Below are 22485 nucleotides of genomic sequence, written 5' to 3' on the forward strand. Positions count from 1 at the left end.
GTCTCAGTCTGGTCAAATCTTTGTCAGTCATTAAAACATCATGTCTCTTGATATGCATTTTTTCTCCCCAGGACACCAAGTGTCATAAGAAGACACTGAAAAAGACTCGCAAATTCATTGTGGATGGAGTGGAAGTTAGCGTGACAACTTCAAAAATCATCACTGACAATGACACCAAGAACGAGGAGATGAGATACCTGAGGTATTCACCCTCCATTTGTATCTTCAATTTCTTTGTGTACAACCTGACTATTTGCAGTTCAGCTCTCTAAGTGGTCAAGTGTTAAAGGTCTTTGCTTTTTGCATCACATTACCCTTTCAGGGCTTATTGAAGCACTTTTGGTTAAAAATAGCTTCAAGTCTCATAATTTTACTTCTCTTTGATTCTTTCTTCCCTGTCCTCGCTTCCCTCTGCGTTTCTCCAGGCGTCAGGAGCTGAGGGAGTTGCGTCTCTTGCAGAAGGAGGAGCAAAGGGCACAGCAGCAACTCAGCAACAAACTCCAGCAGCAAAAAGAGCAGATGTACCGCCGCTTTGAACAGGAGACCACAGTATGTGTTTTAACCTTGTCAGTCAAACATGCCAACACCAAACAGTTCATGGTCAAACTGGCGACCTCAGGTTATAGACCTGGTATTAGCATCTGTTCTGAGTGATCCGATCACAACCAGGTTGCCCAGCGCTGAAAACTCTCAATGCATTCTGAATGTGTTCCCAGATCTGATTATCAAACAAACACATTTTCTGTGGTGATTTGGGGAAGCTTGTGGCTACCTGTATGGCCATAAGTATGCATGAAGGCAATCTGTCCTCAGGACAGATTAGAGACCACCTCCTCTACTGACATCTTCAGACCAGCTGTAGTTTCACAGTATTTTTTTACTCTAATCATACCGAAATTAATTAATATCACATGACATTAAAATACATCACATAATGCTTGTCTTATTAGGCTGAGGGGTCCCTTTCAATGAACCACAAACCCCTAAGATTGATAATATATATATATATATATATATATATATATATATATATATATATATATATATACATACATATACATACATATACTGTATATGTATGTATTAATATATATATACATACATATATATGTATATATATGTGTATATATATATATATATATATATATATATAATATATATATAATTCAGGATGAATCACATAGTTGTTAAAATATGGGGATAGAGGCCTGGGACTGTTCAGTAATCCATCCTGGCCTCTCAAGTGTGTTTTTTGTGACAAGGCATAGTACTCGTGTAGTAAGGGATGACTTTAGAAGTCATGTAGTGTAGACTTGGTTCTACATGCAGCCTCTTTTGAAGTTGCATAACATGTAATGAGGAAATTTGGAAACGCCTCCAGGAAACTGTTGTCATAGGTTCCTGAACATGTTTATAAAAAGTGACTCACTCATTGTTAAGTGAAGGTTTGCTTTGTCTTTCTTCAAACAAAAACCTGTACTAATGTCGGGGGGGAGAAAAACGTAAAAGACAATAACTCATCTTAGTGTAACTTTGTTCTTCAGAGTTTGAACCAGTTTTTCACTTTTACATACTCTTATGTGACACATTCTGCATTCACACCTGCTTTCTGTGTCAGTTTGTCGCAGCAGGCTGGAGCCTCAGTTCAGTCTCAGTCTCAGCTGAAAACTGTCGCTGTGAATAAAGCCTGCATGCTGTTTGTGAATGACATCATGACAAACGGCTTGTTTTTATTCACTTAATTTCTTCTGCCTCTTGATATGTATATATTCTATCCTTCACTTGAGAATTTCTCCAGTGTGCAAACACCATGATGTTGCTGACCAGACATATTTCAAGTCTGAAGCCTTTTACGCGCTAAACTTTGTTCAGACTCATTTCAGTGACACAACATTCTGTGTCCATCAGAGCAAGAAGCGGCAGTATGAGCAGGAGGTGGAGAATCTGGAGCGGCAGCAGAAGCAGACGATCGAGAGGCTGGAACAGGACCACACCAACCGGCTCAGGGAGGAGGCCAAACGTATCAAAGGCGAGCAGGAGAAAGAGCTGTCCAAGTATCAGAACATGCTGAAGAACCGCAAGAAAGAGGTTAGTATGTGGCTAAATTTATGTCTGCTACTCACTTATAAGGACAGCTTGTGAGGATCATAGTCAAATTAGGTTGTCTGACATGTGATAAAGTGATTGACTTTAATGAGCAGTATATCTGATATCTTATCTACTATAAAGAACCTTGAAGGACAGTTACCATCTTGTCCCGTGTTTTAAAATAAATTTATCCAAGAAAAATTGGTATTCTAAATTGGAAACTAAATAGATTTTGTAGGTCTGTGGTGATACTCAGTCTTTGGTTTGGGATGAGCTCACTGTTTTGAACAGTACATGCAAAAGGGTCAGCACCTGGTGAAAGTGTTGTTGTGCCATCAATAAAACAGTACAAGGAGGAGACCAGTATTTAAATTTAGAGGATTTAAATTTTACTATTTGTCTTTTTCATTGTAATTTCTCTCTTGAGAAGGTTGTTTTGTTTCATGTGTTGTGACATTAATGCAGCAGTACGGACCTTGAACATATTGTATTGTACAAAACTTGAGTGCTGTATTGGAGCATTTAATGTTGGGTTCCTGAGCCAAGTTGGCTGGATTCATGTGAATGACAGGTGGAAAAGTGGTTGATCCCACTTGTTGCTGTTAAGTTCATCAGCTCAAACAGATCAAGACGGCAGGAAGCCTGTAGGTCAAACACTAACTGACACACTTAGCTGGCCTCCTAAAGCCTGTCCCATGCTCCATGAATGCTGCTGAGATGCTTCCTAAGTGTAGAGACATTGAAATTAGAAAGATCTGTGTGTTTTCTCTATCCAATGGTTGTTGCCTAGTTTTACCCTCTGTCTGCTAGGCATCGCTCTGACAGTGATTGTGGTTCTCAGTAAAAACAAGGAATATTATTATTATTATTATTATTATTATTATTATTCTTTAATTGATTATAAAAATTGACACACTTAAAAAAAGAAGCAAAGTAAAAACACTAGAAATGCCATCTTATCTAATCCAGCTCGTCCAGAACGCCACCACTCACACACACATCGCACCTGTGTTGCACTCCCTCCAACAGCTTCCTATTTGTTTTAGGATTGATTTTTAAACTGTTGTTGTTGGTTTTTAAAGCTCTTAATGGTTTGGCATCATCTTACCTCGCTGAAATCCTTCACACTCCATCCCGAGCTCTGAGGTCTAACAACAGGGTGGCTTTTAGATGTGCCAAAAACCTGACTAAACACTTGGGGTGCTTTTCCTTAACTGCCCCCAAACTTTGGAGGGATTTATCCATGGAAATTTCCCCCACCATCGAATATTTTAAATCACTTTTAAAGACCCACCTCTTCTCCTTGGCCTTCACTTCACTTTAGGATATGAATAGTCAACCAGGACACTTCTACCTAGATTTTTACCATTTTATTATTTATTTTATTTTATCTTTTATTTTACAATTTTATTTTTTTATTGTTTATATGTTATGTGTATGTTTTATACCTTGTTGCTGTGTCTTCAACTCTGTAAAGCACTGTGGTCAAACGTGGTAGTTTTTAAATAACGTTGACTTGACTCATGTGTGTACAGGAACAGGAGTTTGTTCAGAAGCAGCAGCAGGACCTGGACAGCTCCCTGAAGAAGATCATCCAGCAGCACAAACTTGAGCTTGCCACCATTGAGAGAGACTGTCTCAACCACAAGCAGCAGTTTCTCCGAGGTAGAAACTAATCTCTCACCGTATTTACTCTCCAGTGTTGTGTGATTGAACGCAGTTACTGACAACTGGAGCATAACAACACTGGACAGGTGATGCTGCATGTGTCATTAATTGCATAAAATCTATAATAAGCAACTGCTTTAATTCATGTTTGCCACTTTATGAGTTGAGCCTTTTATTAAGTTGCTAAAATGGATTTGTTTGTTTTGGTTTTTGTGTCCCTGCTGTCTCAAGCAAGTTGTCAGTACATCAGCCAATCACTAATCAAAAGAACCTGAACTACCCCTTTTATTGCCTCTGGAGTCTGTAAAGCCTTGGTCTCCTATGCAGTCACTATTAAGCTTCATGTGTTTGCACACAGCACGGGAGGCTGCCATGTGGGAGCTGGAAGAGCGCCATCTGCAGGAGAAGCACCAGCTGTTCAAGCAGCAGCTCAAAGACCAGTACTTCATGCAGAGACACCAGCTGCTCAAGAGACATGAGAAGGTACTTAACATATGATGCTTTCCATTTAGATTGGAACTGGGAGTGGCATCACTCCAAAGTTCATAAAAAAAAGGGACTCAAAGAGTATCTTTTCTACAATTGCTTCCATTTTAGCAATATAAAAAATAAAATGAAATACACCTCTTCATCTGCATTGTTCAATGTGACAACAACCAAGGCTCTGACACTTCTCTCCACCTTTTACATTTGTGTGTGTGTGTTTTGCAGGAGATGGAGCAGATGCAGCGCTACAACCAGCGTCTGATCGAGGAGATGAAGAACAAGCAGACCCAGGAGAGAGCCAGACTGCCCAAGATTCAGCGCAGTGAGGCCAAGACCCGCATGGCCATGTTTAAGAAGAGCCTGCGCATCACCATAGCTGCCATCACCCCCGAGCAGGAAAGGGAGAAGGTCAAACAGGTAGCGACATCAGCAGCAGCAGAAATTAAGATAAAATGCTTTTGCAATGACAGGATACAGTCAGGTTGAATGATGTATGAAAGAAGTTCTCAGGATATTCAGGTTCTGAGGCTGGGAAAAGAAAAGAAAAGCAGAGCTGGCCAAGAGCTCACGAAAGATGAAGAGAAGCTTAGGTTAATTTTCTAACATCCATGCTAACTTCAGCACTGATGGAGCAATGCACCTTCATTGACATGATGTTTGTGAAGTGTGAAAAACAGGTAACAGGAACTTGAATGTCTTTAAAAAGCTCAGAACAGATCATGAAAGGAAAGCACCTGCTCTGGACTTGAAGCAAGCGTCGCATCTCATGCATGTTGGTTTCCTCATCTTGCTTCTTGATGAGAAGATGGAGGTGATGAGAGCACATCTTACAGGACTGGACCGCAACAGCTGGGGCTGCCACACGCTGATCTGTAAGATGTTAGGGTACACAGACCAGAAGAACACGGATTGAGGTCATCAACTGAGACACTCACATCTCGGCTGACTATAGTAACTACAGCGCTCCTCATTTGCACAAGAGACGGAACAGCGATGGAAACCAGGGTTTGCTCCTCTCCTAATCTACCTAACCAGTCTGAAGCTGTCCCTCAGATCCAAAGTTCACTTCTTCGACTCTCAACTGAAGATTTCCTAAACATGCAGAGCGAGCAAATCTACAAAGAATGTTAATCAACTACCTGGAGATCTGCTTCAACATGGATGGGACTGTGAAACATGGCTGTTGCCAATTTGTGTTGCCACATTTAGTACTGTTAAGTTGATAGTTCATTGATAACAGTAATTGGAAGCTGTGGAAGTGAAGGCGGCTGAATTGCATATATTAAAACATATTTAAATGTTTCTTTGTTCATATGCCCCAAACTCAGTCAGTAGGACTCTCAGTCCATCTTTTCTACAGCAGTATTCTTATAAACGATTAGGCTCTTACAGATCTATTTAGAGCTATTAACCCCTCTTCTAGACAATATGGTTTCTATTCTGACATAATAGCTATTCAAGGATCGGTTATTTACTGGTTTCAGGAAACTGCAGACTGGTACGCAAACCAGCAACCTTCTTGCTTTGAGGCAACAGTGCTCGCCATGTGCTCCCGTGTGGCCGTGCTTTAATACCACGCTACTTAAAACAATCATTTGTGTTAATACTATTTCAGAAAATGCCAATTTAATCTCAGATTCTATGGGCTGCAATGTAATTTGCTTCTCACCTCAACCAAATGAGACTGGGCTAGCGTTATTTGTTATTTCAGATCTACGCAATTTGTTACATTTATAATGGAATAAAAAGCACACCTGTTTTATTTTTACAAGATTTGAATGTCTTAGCTCTTCCCCTAGAGGACGCTGAAGGTTATTCTGAGAGCAGCTGGGTCAAAACCTTTTGATCCATTAATGATTACCTGAATCACTGCACTCCCCAAACCCAACACAGATACAACTGAATGATTCATTTACCACCCCTAGCTGACTATTGGGACAACATTCACTCCTTGGTCTCTTCTGTTGTGAAACTTATGCCTGTATTAACAGAAAAATGACCAACATTAATGAACAACAACAAATTGTGAAGCCTGACTCCAGTGTTTCTTCCAGTTTGCAGCTCAAGAAGAGACGAGACAGAAGAATGAAAGGCTCCACCAGCAGCAGAAACATGAAAACCAGATGAGAGACTTACAGCTGCAGTGTGACGCCAACGTCCGAGAGCTGCAGCAGCTGCAGGTGAGCACTGAACTCACAGCAACACACAAAGACAGAGGGTAACGTTCACCCGTCTCCTGAACCTCACTGTGTGTGTGTGTGTTTCAGAATGAGAAGTGCCACTTGCTTATTGAGCACGAGACCCAGAAACTGAAGGAGCTGGATGAGGAGCACAGTCTGGAGCTGAAGGAGTGGCGGGAGAAACTACGACCCAGGAAGAAGGTGAAGCGTCGCCGTTAGTCTGACTCCTGTATATGTACACACAACTTAATGACACACACTGGTAACACTCAAGTCTACCTTGAGGTAGGTTCCCATCAGAGGTTGCGCTAGACTTTTTCGTTGTCTGTCATTTTGACTGACAGGGTCATAAAAATCCCGTCATAATCAATTTTTACCGGTCACTTTAAATGATAATAATGACATATATTCAATTGCATTGTTCATATTGCAGTGGAATATAAACAGTTCACCTGTGGCCTAAACGCACAGTCTCACACCTTCCTCCTGGTCCACATGGACTTAAATCGCGTGCCTGCTTGCGTGTAGTTGCGCGTGGTAGGAAATCCCGCAACATGCGCTCCTTCTGCACCAGTGGATCAGCTGCACCAGTCACAGACGCGCTCCAAAGCCTCCTGTCCATAGCTCTTTAACACGCTGTCAGCACTACAAGGATAGCGAGATGCATTGAGTACGGTGTCCAGGTCAGAAGTTATGCTCAGATTCTCCGATGGGAATCTTTATTTTGTCGCACAACATTTTTCTATCCTCCCTCCTCAGCCAGGAGAACTCCCGCTCCCACTGAACTCGCCTAACCTCCTTACTGCCGCTTCCTCGCTCCACTGAGGCCAAGGGCTGAGTTTGTCCTTCATCTGCATCTATCCCTCTTTTTTCACCTCTTTTATCAACATAGTTTTTAGGGGTGTGAATTGCAATCTGTCAAAATGACGGATGGCTCTCAGATTTTTCCATCACCATTTTAAAAAAACGGTCAATGACGGAAACGCGACCCCTGGTTCCCATACTTTCATTGCAGATTCAAAAAAAAATAATAAATAAACCAAAAAAACTGACATCCTATGCACAAATGTCTGCTGTAGAGGTGGAGCGGTTCACAAAATGTGTGTGTCCATATGTATATGTATTAATTCATTCATTCATTCATTCACACTTGCACTCACTGTAGAAAAACCATGTCACATCTATAGTTTAATAATCCTTGATTCTTAAGGACATTTCACGCCGTCATGCAGAAACTGAAAGAATGGAGCAGCGTAATTAGACACATTGTAACCATTTTACATCAAAGTCATGTGACATTTTTTAACAACTAGAGGGGAGACATTGCTGCATTTAAATATGCTTTTGATTTATTTTGCAACTGTCTTCTCCCTCCTCGTGCTGTCTGTTGTCCACACTGGGTCTCCGTAGATGAGTGAACATTTTCCAGGTGTTGTTGCCAGTGTGAGGAACATGTGTATAGTTTCGTCCACCACATCCTCTAACTCCTGTTCTCCTCCCGTCTTCTGTCAGCACTCAACGCTTCACTCCTCCACCTTGTCCCAAATTAAAAATTGGTGATATTTCACTGGGTTATTAGCACAAGTCGGAAGGCCCAATTACACTCCATTTACATCTGTCTGTCCGTCACAAACACGTCTCCGTCACTGCTTCCGTACATCTTTTTAGTTGCTACGTCATGAACCGAGCAGACTGGTACACATGTGCCCTGAACCATGACAGATTTTTGAACCGCTCCACCCCTGATCTGTAGGCACCACTGTGCTTCCCTGTCATGGTGTCACGCCCCCCCACCACCGGGGGGGCACACACCCCAGTCTTGGTTGGGAACTTCTGTATAAGTAAGAATCGCTAGTAGATTTTCATCAAACGGAACTGAATTTAAAAAAATTTGGTTAAAGCAAATGTGCATTTATTTGTGTTTTCATCAGTTGCCTTAAAGCAGAGGTCTCAAACTTGCGGCCCATGGGCCCACATGTGGCCCCCAACCAATTTTTTGTAGGCCACCACTTTATAGTGAGATATTTCTGTATGTTTTTTTTAATAAATACGTTTATATTGTGAACTATTTATCGTTCCATATCAAATGGAATAATGTGAAATATCAATATAAATATTACTATTCCGATGTCTTTTTCACAAAAAGTTTGACTTTTTTTCCACTTGACTGGCCCCCTGCTGACCAAACTAGACACTCCGTGGCCCCTAGGTCATTTGGGTTTGAGACCCCTGCCTTAAAGCAAATATTGTTTCACAGAAATGTGCAGTAGGTGGCAGCAAAATCCTTGACAACCTGAAGACGTAAATAAAGCTCTTTTGTTGTGATGTGCCGATTTCACCTCCCTCCAGCGTTAAAACTTAAATATGATACCTTTTCTTCTGGTGTTTTTAAGTCTTGCATAAAAACCAGCTGATGGAAACACACACTCTGATAGTGTGGTTCTATGAGGTTGCCTCATGTGCTTGCCTCCTGCTTCCAATCCATCTTTATTTGTAAAGCACTTTAGAACAACCACAGTGAACCGTCAAGTGCTGTAAAGAAGAATAACTACAACAAACAATAAATAAAAGGCATAATGGCTCACAAGAGGCAATAAGATGCATCTAAAACAACAAAAATAAATGAAAAGACATAAAAACGTGGGGGAAAAAACATAAATGAGTAATATCAGTTATAAATGAGCATTAGTGTAGTAACCATGTTCTCCTGTGTGTCCTGTAGGCCCTGGAAGAAGAGTTTGCCAGGAAGCTCCAGGAACAGGAAGTGTTCTTCAAGATGACCGGAGAGTCCGAGTGCCTTAACCCGTCAAGCCAGAGCCGCATCTCCAAGTTCTATCCCATCCCCACTGTCCACTCCACTGGATTATAGTTCAGAACTACACACGCGCACACACACACACACTCTCATGAAGACTGACCCTGTGCTGCCTTGCCCTCGTCGTCTGGCGTCTGTCAGTAGATGTCAGTAGTTTTTCTGTCTCTGAGCTCCTCAGTCTTTTTCCTCATTGTGTCTAGTATTTACACCGTCATCGTCATTTTTGAACGAGAAACGTTTTTATCATCTCACACCCGCTGAACTGAAGTCGTTCTTTGTCCACCGTTTGTTTTTGTGAGTGAATCATTTCTGTAAAGAATCCAGTGCCTGTAGACTTTAAATCAAAGTGACTGACTTTTTTTTTGCTGCTCAGTTTTTCTCTATTTAGACTTTTGCACTGTGGATTTTTATGCGATTTCATTTAGATACTTTTGGAATAACAAACCTGTCATTTAGAATAGATTTTCAAATATAATGTATTTCAGATGAATAGGACGGAGGAGATTTGTTACATCATCATGATGATGGAGTATATTTTTATGAAAGTGTAGGTTGTGATGCAGTAGACGTTGCAGTAGCTTGTCTTGTGTTTTATGTCAGTGTCAGCAGAGACCATTGCTTTCTTTTCCAAATGTCTTCCTGTTTCAAACACTTTACACCTGAACGTTACCTTGACAAGCAACCAGAACCTGAAGTGAACCATCGCTGTGTATGATAGAGCAAGTGTGGAGATGGTGAAGCCTTTTCCTCCTGTAGGTTTGTCAGTCTGTACGCTGCATGGTCCCTTTTTGTTTTTGAAATGTTTACCTCATGGCATAGAGTTGTTAATCCATTGCTGCCTCACTCTGTAAATTTATTGTCCATTTTTGAATGCAGCAGCAGCAGAGCCGCAGTTTCCCGTGTCCACTCGAGCTTAAACACCGACTTTCTCTGTGGATTTTTGGTTCAGGAAGTGAGCGGTTTACAAACTGCAGTTTCCAGGCAGAAAAGGTTGATATATTCATTAGACGTAGGTTTTATTAGGTCAAATGGTTAAAGTCAGTTTTTCCACGTGTCCTGGCTGCAGCCATGTTTTCACTGTGGAAACATTGTCGCTCCATTTATCTTTTGTTTTCTTTACAGTTGACACCACTTTATTATTATTACGAAGCAAAGTGTTTGCATCTATCAGTTAGTTCTTCAGGGATGAATGAAAATTCTGTGTTTGTGAGGTGAGTGAGCAGCTTTTAGCTGAGCTGCAGTCACAGGTGATGATATGTCCTTTATATTTTATTTGCTTTGTTTTTTTCTTCAGGATCTGTTTTGCTACCAGGTAGTTTCTTCTTTTTATTGGAATTATAATACAAAGAGTTTTCATTGACATTTTAGCGAATAACCTTTATTTACTATAAAGCTGTCGTGTTTCCATGTTTAAAGATTTGGGTCAAACTCGTGAATTGTTTTATTTGACTTTTTTTCAAACATACAATGCACATTTTTATTCCAACTGGAAAAATCTGTGATACTGCATTTAATACAGTTGATGCAAAAAAAGAAAAAAGAAAATGAGCTGACTGGCTCTTGACCTCTGGTTGGTCACAATTCTATCCTCATATTTTCTTTGATTGTCTTTAAAGTCAGTCGTGTATTTATTACATACCAAAACATACATACCAAAATAGCTATTTATATAAAATGCCCCACTGTGGCAGACGCCACAGCTCACTCCTCTAATCAGCAAAGATTAGCAAAATCAGTCATTTGTGGATTCATTAAACTGTAAATTGATTTTGTGTTGACAGAAAAACAAATCTGCATCCATATTAAAAAAAAAAACAAAAAAAACATGCATTAAAACGTGTGGTTTTTAGAATGCCAGTGTAATGTTGATTTGTATTTTGCTGTAAATAAACAGTTTTGCTCTTGGATTCAAACAAAGGTTCAGTGAGTCCCACACCGTGAAATAAACTGAAACGCACTGAATAAAAACTCGTCAATACAGTGGAAAAGACGAGCTAATTCAAGGCTACAGTGAAGTCTGTGATTTTAAGAAGACAGCATTAAATTTAAATGGATATAAAAGTATTGTGTGTGTGTGTGTGTGTCACCACATGCTCGATGCACCATCTTTATTTACACGCCTCTCAGTACAGACTTGATTCAATGGTCCACGTGTAAATGGTGGCTCTCACACACCAACGCTCCTCCTCCTCTTAGACATCATTGGGATTTCTCCTGAAAAACAACACATGAGATTTGTTTTCAGATATCGTCACATCACATTCAGGCCTCATTCGTATGTGGAAATAAATCAGATCTGTGCATTTGTGTCTACAGATCACATATTCTCTTGTCAATGTGACTTATGCGTCCTTAAAAGATCACTGGCCAATAGTGTAAATACACGTGTACATTATGATCACTTGACTCTCAAACTGTGCAGTGGACGATGAGGGTTCAAACAGTGGAATCATGCTGAGGTTTCATGCCTTTCAAACAAGGATTTTCTAAATGTTTCTAGTAAATTATACTTTCACTTTCGTTTCACCCTACTAACCATTTTCAGGTCAGCTGCCACGCCCACCCTGTGGTTTGTCTTATTAGGTCAGAATTGGGGGTTTGATAGGATATAAAGATGGTTCACGCCTGATGTTGTGTACACGTGATCCGATCAGGTGACAGACCCCGCCCTTTACTGAAATACACACTGATGGTCATGACTTTCGAGATGACAATCCTAATCCTAGTTGACAGAGGGTGTAAGGTGGGGGTCACACCCTGGACTAACACACCCTTCACTCTGACATTTACACCTATGGTCAATTTAGAGTGTCCAGTTAACCTCTGCATGTGTTTCTGACTACAAATAAATCCGACATCTGGCCTCTGATTAGTTTGAAAAAGTGCTGGTCAGTAGACAGGGGTAAACTGTCCTCAGTCAAGCAGCTCATGAATGTGGTGTTTGTCATCAGATGTGAGGGGATCACTCCTGACAGATGTTAAATACCCTGTATGATCCAAGGCAGCAGAATTTAAGCAAACTCAACTGAGCTCTGACTTGAAACTAACAATAACAACTGACCTCTGTCCCCCTTTGGTCCCTTGGGTCCCCGAGGCCCAGGAAAGCCTTGATCACCTGTGGACAGACATTACAGTCATTATTCAGGACACCGACTATCTGCACGGAGCGTCACTTACCACTCCCACTCCCATTATAAGCCGTCTCTTTAACTTCCACTGGTCGCTAAGGCTACTGTTAGCAAGTCAACATGGTCGACATCGTCTGTTAGTAGTTGTGTTAGTCGTCGTTGCCCTGAAAGATTCAACTAAGGCCTAAAATGAAAAAGACGTTAACATTTCAGTGTGGTACATTTGAATGCAGATTACACACGGTTAGTCACGGACTGTTTCAGTGCTCCCGAAAGGCTGTTACCGTGTGTATAAATGAAAAACTTAAGCAGACTGAGACACCTCAGACTCGTTTTTTCAGTCAGGGCTGAAGGATTGTTCTAATGTGCAGGATGCTTGTGGTTTTTCCAAAGAAATCAGTGTATATGAGGATAAGACAAATGTTCTCCTGTATGACAAGAAGAAGTAAAATAATGTGATATGTGAGTGTGAAAACAATTAGTAAAAGTACCTCTGTCTCCTTTTAGACCTGGGAATCCCATGTCCCCTCTCTGTCCTGGTCTCCCAGGTGCTCCTACAATGGCTCCATGAGCTGTGACAAAAAATGAGATTGTTTTCAGAAGTTCTGCTGTCTTTAAATTTAATTAATTTATTGTTACTTTACCTTTGATGTATTCCACCAAATCAGTGACATTTGCATGGGAACCAAACACTCTGCTGTATCCTGGTGGACCTGGAGGGCCAGGTGCTCCGGGTGGACCTTGGATGGCGCGTTCGTTATGATTCCGCTCGATATTACGAAGCCCGCCATATGCTGGAATATAAGATACGTGTCAACTGATTCCATGACCAGTCGTCTTTTACAGTATGGCATCATAGTACACTTACATTTGATGTATTCCAGCAACTCTGTGGCATTTCCATATGAACCAGACCATCGAGTGAGTCCTGGGGGACCTGCAGGGCCAGGAGGTCCCGGAGGTCCTTGGAAGATTCGACTGTTGTACTCGCTCACGATATCACGCAGCACACCGGCAGCTTTAAATGTGAGAAAACTTGGATTTCAAGACAATAAAACAATGTATCACAGTAACAGTGGTGACATGAGCACAGACATTTCACAGAGGAGTCAAATCTCAGCTGAAGAAACTCAACATTCAGTGCTTTTCTTACTACAATCTGACTTAAACCAGAGGTCTGCTCAGAACTCTCAGTATCAGTCAGTCTGTAATCACACAGGTGACATCCACTTACATTTGAGATATTCCACCACATCTGCGATATTCTCCTGGGAACTGACCCTGTGGCTTTGGCCAGGTATTCCAGGAAGTCCAGGAGGTCCTGGAGGTCCTTGGACAACACGTCCGGAGTCTCTCGAAACATCGCGGAGCAGATCATGGGCTGCGTGTGGAAGACAGTCTGGTTTAATACGGCAGTTTACCTCAGCTTAATCTGGACACCAAACTCATTACCTTTTTCAGAACAAACAACCTTTGTATACAAATATAACTTTTGACTGGCGGCTTTATATTTAATATAAAATGTTTTTTTTAATCGATCGCTCTATCACATTAACACCTACAGTCAATTTAGAGGGTCGAGTTAACCTCTACATGGGGAACCTGGATCAAACCCATGGACACACGAGGAAAACATGCAAACAGTGCTAGCACAACTCTGCCAGTTAGCAGTAAGGGATTCTTCCATCCGTCCAGCAACAACTACTTATCCGAGATCGGGTCATGAGGACAGCAGCTCTAGCAGAGAGCCCCAGATGTCCCTTTCCCTGGTCCAGTGCTGTTGAAACTGGTGAATTCTGGTCTTTTTTGCTTTCTTAACATCGAGAGGTCGGTGTTTAAAATGCTGGTAGAGCTACAGTATTTTTTCCAAATATGTTTCTACCTACATTTAATGTAGTCAGCTACTCTGGCAGCCATATTGGAGTAGGAAACAGCATCCAGGTTCCAGTCTGTGGCACCAGCCCCACCTGGCTCTCCCTTGTGTCCTGGGGGTCCAGGAGGGCCTGGCGGACCAGGGATTCCAAACATAGCTCCTCTCACAGAGCCACCTAGAGAAAATCAAACATAACATGACCTCATATATTCAGTTCATTGAGTCAGAAACACTCTGAACAGCCTCTTTATGTCCTCGCAATAACACATCCCACAAATATGGATCTATGTGCTCGTCCGTCTGTCTGTCCATCACCATCGACCTCTCAGGTAGGTGAATTAAAACTTACTCTTGTAGTGTTCCTGTTGTTCAGGTGTGAGCAACCCTCTCTCAGCACGTTCAGCATAGGAAGCCAGTCCAGTCCTTTCATCAACGTGGCCCTCAGAACCACTGGGGTCAGCGCGACCTTGAGAACCTCTGAAGGCGACGCCTTTAAGAAGCAATGGATGGACAGTTGAGTTATTTGTTCTGTGAACTAAAAAAAAAAGAAAAGATAATTTCTGTCAAACTTACTTTGAAGGTAGTCACGAATATCTGAGGTGATGTAGTTCCCAGGTCCCGCTGAACCAGGTGGTCCTGCAGGTCCAGGCGGTCCTTGTATACCAGGGAAACCTGGAGGTCCAGGCTGCCCCTGAGGACCCATGACTGTTTGATACCCAGCTAGTCAGAAAATCAAAATCAAACATGTGTTACAATAAAGCTGATGATCTATTGTAATTACTTTATACTGTAGATAGTTCAGGTTTTTGTTCAGGTTTAGTTCAGGATGTTCACTCGCACTTGACCTGTTACCTCATACAGTCACTTAACCTGATCTATATCTTTGAGGTAAACCTCACAACACTGCGGGCTGATTTTTTTATTTACTTTTATTTTGTGTCTCTTACTTGATAACACGTTTCCAGGAAGACCAGGAGACCCAGGAGACCCAGGAGGTCCTGGTGGTCCAGGGACACCTAACACCCCCCTGTCTGGTGACAGAAAAAAAGAGTCCTTCTCATCTTTGTTCTCTAAACAAATCACATTTGAAAAGGTGCTAAAGTTCCTCTCACCATTCATGAGGCTGAGCACCTTTTCAGCAATCTCCTGTTGGTTTTCTGTGTTGATATAGCTGCCAATGGTTCCAGTTCCTGGATGTCCGGGTGGACCGGGTGGACCAGGTGGACCAGCAACAAATCTCCTCACATCCTCTCCTGGGCATGAACACAGTCATATTGTTTGTTTTCAAGAGCTCGATATACCGTCATATAAGTTAAATGTGAATATGATGACGAACAGATAGAAAGATGCTCCTGTGTTTTTTAAACTCAGCTACCAACTAATTCACTACATGTGATCACCCTCAGATGAGACTTACGTTGTAAAAGGTTGATGATGTCGTTGGTAGAGATGGCACCAGGAGGACCTGGGGTGCCAGGAGGACCAGGAGCCCCATTAAATCCTCGACCTGAACCTAAATACAGAAGGTAAAGCTAACAGAAAACATTTTCACATCTGGTATAAAAACAGTGGATCCTGTGTGATAACTGATCATACTTTGGATGTAGGCGAGGACTTGATTGGCCACGTTGTCCACCATTCCATCCCCTGCATAACCTGAGGATCCTGGAGGACCGGGAGGCCCTGGAGGTCCAGCAGGTCCAGCTAGATACTCCCTGATTTGACTACCTGCAAGTCAAGAAGACATTGTCACAAACAGATCACATGACTTTGGTCTTTCACAAGAGGAGTTACATATTGTCAACCAAAAAATAGACACCCGGTTGCAGAGCTTACTCTGGAGGTAATCAGCAATGTACTGCCTCACATCATCACTTCCCCTCGGGCCAGAACTGAAGGAACTATCTGCTTAAAAAAAAGACACAAGATCACCGATTTAATGTCACATAGACAAGCAATCATGTTCATGGTTGCTTACAATAAGAAAAATAAACGTCAAGTCTAAACATATGTGATATAAAGAGTTAATATTCATGATCTTACCACTAGAGGACGCTCCTGGGAATCCTGCTGCTCCTGGATCACCTGAAATAATGTGATAGAATCTCAGGCTCTTGGCTGTGTGATTACATACAACATGAACTTTGCCAGTGATTTTTATTTATGTCATTTAAAAAAGATAGATATTAAAAAATAGATATTACTTTGGAACCATTTATTGTTATTAGAACCTAAAATTGTAAATGCCAAGTTATTATGCTGTGATTCACTGGTGCATCCATCTGTGCGCAGCCTCCACTGAATTCCATAATTCATTGCTAAATACTCTTGGTAACGTCTGCAGACACTGACTGTAGAACATCTCTGCATCTTTGGGTGACAGCTGGAAGTGACCATGCATATATTCAATTCAATTCAAATTTATGAGGCTTTCCTGAAAGGCATTATGGGATTTTGTTTTCATAAGGATCAAAAAACACTAAATGTCACTAAAATGTGACTATTTTTCAAGAGAGAACTTGAAAACTCTACCTCTGTGTCCTGGAGGACCTTGTGGGCCCGGTGGACCCGGTAGGCCCCGAGATCCAACCGGACCTGGGAAACCTAGAAAGCAAAACACTGACTGATCAGACTGAAAGAGTTCAGAGGTTCACCAATGTGAAAACATACAATACAATAGATATCTCATTAATAGATCGATAAGTTTGAAAATAAACTCAAATAAATCAACAGTAAAGTTCACATACCAACACCTGGTTCTCCTGGAAGACCTGGCTGACCTGGTTCACCTGAAACATTGTTGATGTTGTTTAGAAAAAAAAAAAGCCAGCCATAAACAACATGATGCATGAATTGGTTTGCTGTTTTTCTCACCTTGGTAACCACGTGGCCCTCTGTCACCTAAAGAGAACACAGAAATAGATAAAAGCAAAATAAATAAATAAAAAATAATAATAATCAAAGTGGAAAAGACCAACTTGAGCTCACAATTCCCTAAAATACAGTCAGAAAACTCTTTTAATGCATCTATTCAGATCTAGAGCTTCTGAAGTTTCTAATTTAATGAAGCTACCTGCTGAACCATGCAGGCCAGGGGGACCTGGAGGTCCTGGTGGTCCAGCAAAGAAGGTTTCTGAAGAGGGAAAAATGCTTCAGACAATGCCAAACATGACATGTACAGTATACATACAGTATACAGTAAGTGTTCTTTACTTTAACCAACCTGATGTAGGCACAAAACTACCAGGTTCTCCTCTCTCTCCTGGGGGTCCAGGAAAGCCAACGCCTGTGAGGTAAGAATCGCAAGTTAATAATAGAAAAAATTATTACAAACGAGCCAGTCCACTATAGCTCTGATTACCAGAGCTATAGTGGACTGGCTCATTCTGCAGAAACTATGAGGTTTTTGACCACAAAAACAAGCTAATTTTTGTTAAGTAGACCTCAATAATTCACAATTCTAGTTTGAAAAGATCATTCGATCCCTGCTTTGATGAGTGCATTAACAGCCTAGAAGTTTTTATGCAACTTCTAGGCTGTAGGTTGAGTTTCATTGCTAGTTTCAATACACAATAGATGACCTGAGACAATCTATTTAAATTTGATTTCATGAATTTAGACACTGCACATTCACCAACATCACTGTAAATGAACCACAATTAACACACTGTTATGTCTGAGAGTAGTGACGCTAGCTCGTTGCTAAGTTGTTAATCAGTCACAAACTTTTGAGTTCAACACTTTTGAGTTGACTTATTTTCTATGGAATTTCTCCCTTGGTTTAATAGTTTTACACTATAATTGTGTTAGACTTTTGAAATTCTTTCTTTCTTTCTTTCTTTCTTGTTTACCTGGCTCTCCTGGAGGACCTCTGCGTCCTGGAGGACCTTGTTTGCTCTCTCCTAGACAACAGTGACAGAAACACTTGATACACGCTCAGTTGGATGTAACAACTTAAGCATTAAACTTAAATTGAGAATACCATGGATAACAAAGAGCTTTCAACGTACCAGGATGACCCTGAGGACCAGGAGGACCTGGAGGTCCTGGAGGACCAGGCCATCCTCCCGCTGATGAAAGGTCTGTCAGAAATGGAAACATTTTACAGTGTTTTATATTAGCACCACATAGCGTCAGAGTCATTACTGTAAATGGAGAGTACTCACGACCAGTTCGGGTGGCACTAACAGTCTCTGAACTTGTGACGCTGATGCCGGGCTCACCAGGTTGACCTTGTGCTCCTCTCTCTCCTCTGTCTCCCCTGTCTCCTTTCTCCCCTTGTGCTCCTTTAGGACCTAGATGATTGAGGCAGAGTACCATCACAGGAACAGCCACCTGTCAACTTAACTATCCTCACCAAAATATATTCTACAACAGTTCCTCATTATTTATCAGAGGCGTTTGAATACCAGGTTGTCCCGGGAGACCAGCAGGACCAATTGGACCAGACAAACCAGGGGCTCCAGCAGGGCCTGGAGGACCAGCAGCTCCTGGAGGTCCAGGGATGGCCACAGTATCAGAGCCAACTAGAAACAACAAAGAAAAAGACATGAAGCAGGCAATGTACACAATCATAACACAACATGGACACGTTTGCAGTTCTTACTTGGACTGATGACTTTACCAGGCGAACCAGGTTCACCTGAAAAATAGCATTATATCAGACGACAACAAAACATAAAGAGGCAAAGTCAAGATTGGCTAGAAATCCTTTCCCTTTCCCCTCATGTTCATGATTCACGATTTTTGCCACTGATCCGGCCCTTGCTGCCTGACTACCATGCCCTGACCCAACTCTGGCTTTAAATAGGAAAGTCTTCATTAGAAAGTCAGAAAATACCTTTAGCACCAGGGTGTCCAGGATTCCCAGCAATGCCTGTGGTCATCAACCAGAAACAGATTTATAAATGCATTTATATTATAACAAAGGACTATACCATTGTACTGTCTGTTATATTATTGTAGTATCATACCTGGGGGTCCTTGAAGACCGGGGGTTCCTGGAGGAAAAAGCAACAACATGGTTTTCATGTCATTGTTGTGTTTTTCCCTTTTTGTTATTGTGATTTACTTTTCAGGGTGAATGTATATTAAATACAAACTAATGTTATGATTTTACAACTGAATCCTGCCACATGGACAGCATCGAGGTACCTGGGGGACCAGCATCTCCAGGAAGTCCAGGTGGCCCTCTGACACCAGGAAGTCCCATTGAACCAGTGTCACCTGCAATTTATACCCCAAAACCTTAGTTAAGAAGACAACACAACAACAACAGGAGAACATACTGCTGCTGAAGTTTGTATAAATATCAGCGTCACTAGCTATAACCACTCAAATAATGTGTCCTGTGTTTTACTCGTTGGTTACACAGCAGGGGAGGTGATGTTTGTTACTCCAGCTGTGATTTAATGCTGGTGGTTCTTGTCGTTAGACTGCCATATTACACACAGAAGTTCACTGACATGCTGACATGGGCTTATTATGTTATTAATTATTATGAAGCACTTATCCAAAATCACATATAAGGGTTTTGTCGAGAGACTTATACGTGACTCAAACACACAAAGCATCTTTTTCTGCTAAGTTTCCCAGCTGTTGCAATTAAAGGTACAAAATCATACTGCTGCAAGTAAATACAGACCTATAAAAAAAAAGATACATGGACTATAGCATACCTTAAGGGCCAAGAGCTGGGCTCAAAGTAGAGGGAGGGACAATAGAGAACAGGGGGTGTGGTTTGGTAGTGAAATCTGACACCAATTGTCAGGATTTGTTAAGATAAGAGACCTTATCTTCTCTCCTGTTTTCCCTTTTCCTCTTGTTCTATGTCTGTCAGTGTGAGTGGGTGTGTTTGTGGGAGTGTCTGTTGTGTCCCTTGTTCTGTTTCCCGCCACTACCTCCCTCTCCTCTGCTGCTGATTTACTTGATTACTTCCGTCCTTCCTGCTAAAAAACCTGGCTCATTTAACCAATCTTCACCAGATTGTTTTGTCACCTCGGGTGGATCCCCAGCTCTCCATGATGGTCTTCTTTGCTCAGCCTGCATCTTCTAAGCAGCACCTTTAGTTTCTCCAGTTTTTGCCTCAGCATAGACAACTTGTTTCCCCCCCCCCCCCAACAATTTGTAATTCGAGGTTGAGATTATGAGATTATCTACAGTTTAATTCATTTCTATTTCACAATTATGACTAGTTTATTCTGATCTATCCCAAATCGAGGTGAATTACAGATAGTTGAGCTGTAATTATGACTCGTCAGATCACAGTCATAAAGAAGCTGTAGATATCTGACGCATGAAAACAGAATCTGCTTAATGGGTTGTATTGACATGCTTGAGATAATATGATCTTTGGGGAAACTGAACTGGGGACTCCTGCTGTACAACTGTTCTTTGCCATGTCATTGTAGTAATGCCAGTAGTCACATGACTCTGAGAGCATCATGGGAAATTCAATTAGGACGATCATAACTCTCCTCACCTGTAATTCCTTTAGCCCCCTTTGGTCCAGCAGGGCCTTGTGGTCCCATTTGTCCAGGTTGACCTTTGAACCATGAAAACAGGAATTATCTAAAGGCTCCTTTTCAACTTTAAACATTCTTTTGTACTCAAGCAACGTCAGGTTAAACCTTGTTTAACCTCATATAAGTATAACAAGATATAACCGTTTTATAGTAATATAAGGTCTCAACGTTACTATGTAAAGTACCTTGAGATAATGAATGTTATGAATTGGCATTATACAAATAAAATTTAATTGACTTAATTTCAATTTAAGTACCAAACAGTATGAAGAATAAAAAAAGAGAGAAAAAAACCTGACACAAGTATGAATAAATAAAAAAAATGATTTTTCAAATCATAAATGAAATCTTCCGAGCAGAGTGTGCAATGTCAATGAACATGTCAATGGGACAAAAACAGGATCATTAAAGGAAAATGATGTTTGTAATTGTCATTGATGGGATGTCAGAGCCTGATGAAAACTTACATGTGTTATAACATGGGTCTCAAACTCAAATGACCTGGGGGCCACTGAGTGTCCGGTCTGATCAGGAGGGGAGGGCAATTTGAGCTTAAAATCAACTGAATATCGATATATGATTTCAATATTTCAGGAATTTCAAAATAAAAGTGTTGATTTGGAAAGATGAAGAGTTCACAATAGGCCATACGGTTGGTGTAGTGGTTAGCACTCTTGCCTTTGCAGCAAGATAACCCGCATACCTTCCTCCCACAGTCCAAAACATGCAATATTGGGACTAGGTAGGCTTAGGCAACCCTCATATGTGGTGGATAAAGCGGTAGAAATGGATGGATAGTTCACAATAAAAAATGATGGCGCAAAATGAATCTGTAAATTAAAAGAAAACAAAAAAAACAACAGTAATAACTTATTGCAAATTGGAGATTGCAAGTGAGACCTCTGCACTTTATGCTTTAGAAATAAGTTTTTTAACAAACCTTGTTTTTATTCCTTACAGTTTTCTGCAGTATTTGTCATGATCTCATTCACCTCAGCTCACCAGCCCCTCCTTCTCCTCACCTGCCTGCCAGCCACTCCCTGCTCATTAGTCCAACTCTCCCCACCTGTTGCACTCAGCTGCCTCTGATCACCAATCAACCCAGTATATAAGCTCCCCTCTCAGTTCACTCAGGCTTTAGACTGACTGCATTTGTTTGATTATTTACAAAAAGATCATTTTTATTGTCGCTCAGAGACATTGCTCTGATTTACTCGTCCTGAAATCTATTTAAGCATTGACCAAAAAAGAATTGTTATCTTTTAAAATAACATTCATCAAACCCACCTGAGGGTCCACGTGGACCCCACTCTCCCTGCTCTCCTTTGGTCCCTGGCACTCCTGGACTTCCTCTGTCACCTGCATTTAACAGTCAGTAAAACCTCTGTCCATACAAGATTTACTTACTTACTGTGAATAGGCCAACAATGATAATGTGAAAAGAACCTTTAACTCCTGGAGCTCCTGCTTCACCCTGGTAACCCTTTGGACCAGGAGAACCTGACAGACAAATGATAAACACATTTAATAAAACTGCTTTCAGTCACTACAAAATACAACACAGACAAAATAAGAAGCTCCTACCGGGGGTTCCTGACACACCGTTATGTCCCACTTCACCTGTGTCAAACAACAATTAAGTTTCATAAATAATAAATCAATAAATGTTGATTTTAAACATGATTAGAATCAGTTAAAAATATTCAGTGATCTCTCTCTCTCT

General features: G+C 41.2%; 2 protein-coding genes across 2 annotated transcripts in view; one reads left to right on the forward strand and one right to left on the reverse strand.

Moving 5' to 3' along the window:
• slkb (STE20-like kinase b) overlaps positions 1–11144 on the forward strand; it is a 27671-nt gene extending 16527 nt beyond the window's left edge. Inside the window, exons 10-18 of the mRNA XM_058641644.1 lie at positions 72–202; positions 426–549; positions 1909–2088; positions 3624–3753; positions 4115–4239; positions 4468–4659; positions 6297–6422; positions 6510–6623; positions 9145–11144. Coding sequence (XP_058497627.1) covers positions 72–202; positions 426–549; positions 1909–2088; positions 3624–3753; positions 4115–4239; positions 4468–4659; positions 6297–6422; positions 6510–6623; positions 9145–9291 — 1269 coding nt within the window. The 3' untranslated portion in view covers positions 9292–11144. The remainder of the gene's footprint in view (positions 1–71; positions 203–425; positions 550–1908; positions 2089–3623; positions 3754–4114; positions 4240–4467; positions 4660–6296; positions 6423–6509; positions 6624–9144) is intronic.
• Positions 10661–22485, reverse strand: part of col17a1a (collagen, type XVII, alpha 1a) — a 22120-nt gene continuing 10295 nt past the window's right edge. Inside the window, exons 23-54 of the mRNA XM_058641643.1 lie at positions 22347–22382; positions 22209–22262; positions 22050–22121; positions 20720–20782; positions 19393–19464; positions 19212–19238; positions 19079–19114; positions 18845–18880; positions 18648–18764; positions 18405–18533; positions 18249–18320; positions 18090–18140; positions 17462–17524; positions 17312–17371; positions 17113–17139; positions 16986–17027; positions 16771–16842; positions 16282–16323; positions 16075–16143; positions 15835–15966; positions 15656–15751; positions 15351–15491; positions 15186–15269; positions 14812–14958; positions 14588–14728; positions 14252–14413; positions 13600–13746; positions 13234–13383; positions 13010–13159; positions 12857–12937; positions 12299–12352; positions 10661–11451 (exon numbers count right to left, since the gene is read on the reverse strand). Of these exons, the coding sequence (XP_058497626.1) occupies positions 11405–11451; positions 12299–12352; positions 12857–12937; positions 13010–13159; positions 13234–13383; positions 13600–13746; positions 14252–14413; positions 14588–14728; positions 14812–14958; positions 15186–15269; positions 15351–15491; positions 15656–15751; positions 15835–15966; positions 16075–16143; positions 16282–16323; positions 16771–16842; positions 16986–17027; positions 17113–17139; positions 17312–17371; positions 17462–17524; positions 18090–18140; positions 18249–18320; positions 18405–18533; positions 18648–18764; positions 18845–18880; positions 19079–19114; positions 19212–19238; positions 19393–19464; positions 20720–20782; positions 22050–22121; positions 22209–22262; positions 22347–22382 (2672 nt within the window). The 3' untranslated portion in view covers positions 10661–11404. The remainder of the gene's footprint in view (positions 11452–12298; positions 12353–12856; positions 12938–13009; positions 13160–13233; positions 13384–13599; positions 13747–14251; positions 14414–14587; positions 14729–14811; positions 14959–15185; positions 15270–15350; positions 15492–15655; positions 15752–15834; positions 15967–16074; positions 16144–16281; positions 16324–16770; positions 16843–16985; positions 17028–17112; positions 17140–17311; positions 17372–17461; positions 17525–18089; positions 18141–18248; positions 18321–18404; positions 18534–18647; positions 18765–18844; positions 18881–19078; positions 19115–19211; positions 19239–19392; positions 19465–20719; positions 20783–22049; positions 22122–22208; positions 22263–22346; positions 22383–22485) is intronic.

This window comes from Solea solea, chromosome 10 (assembly GCF_958295425.1).
Source record: "Solea solea chromosome 10, fSolSol10.1, whole genome shotgun sequence".
Lineage (NCBI taxonomy): Eukaryota > Metazoa > Chordata > Actinopteri > Pleuronectiformes > Soleidae > Solea > Solea solea.